Below are 3,741 nucleotides of genomic sequence, written 5' to 3' on the forward strand. Positions count from 1 at the left end.
GGCGCAACATATTTTGTAAACTTTACAATGGTTAGACCTTTAACAGTATGTTGAGTCACATGCTATCGTTCTATGATTCCAAATATAATGACTACAAATGAAAGAATTTCGTTTTTGTTGTGTTAAAAATATTATTCATAGATCGAATGAAAGCACATGTTGATAAGAAATTATTCAACTAGCCATAATCCAAAACCAAAAACAAAAATAAAAACATTAGATAATTCAAAAAATATACATGATGAGTATACAATTTTAAAAAAGACAATAATCAAAATAGATAATAATTTGTTTTGTAAATAAGACGCAGCCGAATTTTAATTGTCAACTCACGATAATAATATTGATATCAAAACAATTTGACAATTAACCATGATTACCTATAACTTTTACAATAATACAAATCATCAAAAGTAGACTGTCTCTTTTAGACAATAAACATTCAAATACACCTATGTTACTTTTTTCAATGTTTTAAGTCAACCAGGAAATTAATTAAATATAAAAAAATATTAATTAATGAATACGTATACTACTATAGGTACTTACTGTAATTATTCGATTTTTTAAGTTGAATCTATCTTCAAAAAAAAGTAATTCCCACAACAGCAGCCTTATCAACTTCGCCACATTTGAAGAAATAATTAATTTTGACAAAAATACCAGGATTATTAATCTTATCTTAAAGATCAGACAACTCATAAAGATGATCAAGGATAATCCGTTGACTTTATTATAAAAGGTTGTGGCTTATACAAAATTATTTCATTTAACAATAAAACCCGTTGACAATTGTAGTGCTATTATTTTATTAAACAAAATGCTAAAAATATTCGGAGTGGCTTTGTGTCTTTTATTGGGGATTCAAGTCATCGCAGCAAAAACCGAGAAATACGTGAATGTGACCGCAAATCCAGGTGAACTCTGCAACAGGGAGTGTGTTGAAAATGACCGCCGAGTGTGCTATTTTAATTTTGTCTTGGAACATTACCATGCCATGGGCAGGTATGTAGAAAATGTGTAGACATATGTTTATGAATTTATTAATAAGTTGTGTAAATCTTCTAAAGTGCATGTAAGAGCTGTGGTCAAGGAGTAGTTGAAGATTGCGATCATCATCAATGCATAGTTGGTGATGGTACCGAAAAAGGTGTTATGAGCATCAACAGAATGATCCCTGGGCCAGCAATACACGTTTGCAAAGAAGACATGATTATAATCGATGTTGTTAATAATGCTCATGGAACGGCAGCTGCTTTACATTGGCACGGGATGCATATGCGTAAGACACCTCATATGGATGGAGTTCCATACACAACACAGTGTCCTATTCCTTTTGCTTCGACTTTTCGATATGCGTTTGAAGCTACGGAACCCGGCACAAAGTTTTACCATTCTCATTCAGGTAAATTAAATTGATTTATCATAAACTTCATTACAAGTTTTATATCTATGGAAATATTATCAAGGACATCATAAGTCAAATGGTCAGTATGGTGCTTTCGTCATTAGAGAGCCGAAACACCTTATCCCGAATTTAAAGGAGTACGATTATGACCTTCCGGAACACTACATTTTGCTGTCAGATTGGAATCATGGATACGCTGAAAATATATATCCCGGACTAGTTTCGTCGCTTACTTTACCCGAGTCATTATTGATCAATGGACGTGGTGCTTTTATTGATGTTAGAACTTTGCATAAAACATTAACTTTTAATGTCAAATTTTCTAATAAATTCTGTTTCAAATATAGCCAAATACACTTCAAATTAGAAACGTCCCCGTTAGTAAGTTTTTTGTGGAGCCTGGCAAAAGGTACAGATTCCGTGTTATAAACTCAATCAGTCATAACTGTGCAGTTCAGCTTCAAGTAAGTTCATAAGCTAAGACAATACAAGCAACTAACCTATATTATTGAAAATCATTTCAGATCGAAGGCCATAAAATGACAGTAATTGCTTCAGATTCATCAAACGTTAGACCAATGGATATAAACACCCTTGGCATTAACTCTGGCGAAAGGTACGACTTCGTCCTCACAGCCAACCACACAAAAGGTGATTTTTGGATGCGAGTGAGTCCCAAATCACCATGTGCAGAAAAAAACCCAATGGATGGATTTTCACTATTGAGGTATAAAACTGATAAAATGACAGCTGATGAACTCAAGGCACCACAACCACCCTTCCCGAGTTTGAATACGACCTACCCGTCAGACATCGTATGTTATCACTTTTATAATCATATAAATGTATTAATCATATTTTGGTATAGAGACTTAATGATCCAACTGCGACTTGTCTGGGAGAAAGCACGAATTACTGTGTTAGTGAGCTTACTGCGATTGATGCTGATGAAGACCTTCTCTTTAGAACTCCAGACCAGAAGTTTTTCCTTTCGTTCGATGCTTATGTTCAAAAAAATGAAGATATCTTCCGCCCAGGACATTTTGGGCATTTTATGAGTATGTTGCTTTGAAAAAAAAAAATAATGTTCATGGGCTAAGAAAAGTTTAAATTTTTTTGTTTTTTTAAATTCCAAGATCTAATCGACAATATTACATCAGTGGCTGCAATTAATGGTATCAGCCTTGTTTTTCCTGCATCGCCACCTTTAACTCAATTAAAGGAAATTGACGAATCAGAGTTTTGTGACGTAAATAAAAAACCAAAAAAATGTGATGGAAAGGCAATGTGTACGTGTATACATCGACTCAAAATTAAAAAGGGCAGTATTGTTGAATTGATAATTGTCGACGAATCAACCAATTTGGAAGGAAATCATCATCCATTCCATTTGCACGGATATGATTTTATGGTCACTGGAATGGGTCAACACCCCGAGGGAATACCTATGACTGTAGATTTAGCCAAAAAAATGGAAAGAAGCGGCGGATTACCAAGAAATTATAGCAATAAAAGGCCTCCATTCAAGGACACTGTTTCAATTCCAGGTCGTGGGTATACGATCTTGCGCTTCAGAGCTAATAATCCAGGTATAATCATCATTTTGAATTTTTAAAATGTATTAATATTTCATTAAAACAAAATACTTTAAAGGATTTTGGCTCATGCATTGTCATTATGAGTGGCATCTGTCTGTGGGAATGGGACTCATAGTTCAAGTTGGAGAAGTTAAGCAGATGATTGCTCCACCGAAGAATTTTCCAAAATGCAGTAATTATGTTCCGAAGGTTAAGATGATTAAGTAGAAGAATATACTTTTTATGTTTAACTGAATTATTGTTATACGTATTCTAAGATTATGTTAAAATTAATAGAAATAAGAGCTTGCTTAAAAATGAATAAATAAATTTGACAACAAAATACATTTGTCAGTTCCTTGAATCGTTACGAATCATAAACATTCAAAAATCGCATGGTAAGTAATTCTTAATTTCAATTAGATTTTTTTATAAATCTCTTCTTGCAGAAATGTTCACAATAAATGTAAATATTTTTCGATAAAATCGAGTTGTGAATTTACAGGGCCAGACTCTGTATTTGTTCAAAAAACCGAAAAATATGCAAAAGTAAAAATTCTCTATCGCATTTCGTTTTTGCTTTAAGCCCAAAAAGTTTGATTGCATACTTTTAGGTCGTTAATGGCTGTCAAATATCTTTAGAAATAGGAAATACCTTCTAATACGATAAAATACGAGTATATGCATGATTTAAAAAACAAAGAGGACAAAATAAAAAAAAATTACATCTAACGAGCCTAACGAGCTTAATTCTGT

The 3,741-nt window shown here is 33.0% G+C and overlaps 1 protein-coding gene across 1 annotated transcript; it reads left to right on the forward strand.

The window, feature by feature from the left end:
- The first annotated feature begins 758 nt into the window (after positions 1-758).
- Positions 759-3,332, forward strand: LOC129940445 (uncharacterized). Its single transcript, XM_056048791.1, has 8 exons — positions 759-1,005; positions 1,071-1,405; positions 1,470-1,687; positions 1,756-1,872; positions 1,933-2,223; positions 2,277-2,466; positions 2,545-2,997; positions 3,062-3,332. Exons 1-8 carry the CDS (start codon positions 821-823, stop codon positions 3,211-3,213), a joined length of 1,941 nt encoding a protein of 646 aa, XP_055904766.1. The 5' UTR covers positions 759-820; the 3' UTR covers positions 3,214-3,332.
- Positions 3,333-3,741: the final 409 nt, after the last annotated feature.

The sequence above is a fragment of the Eupeodes corollae genome, chromosome 1 (assembly GCF_945859685.1).
Source record: "Eupeodes corollae chromosome 1, idEupCoro1.1, whole genome shotgun sequence".
Lineage (NCBI taxonomy): Eukaryota > Metazoa > Arthropoda > Insecta > Diptera > Syrphidae > Eupeodes > Eupeodes corollae.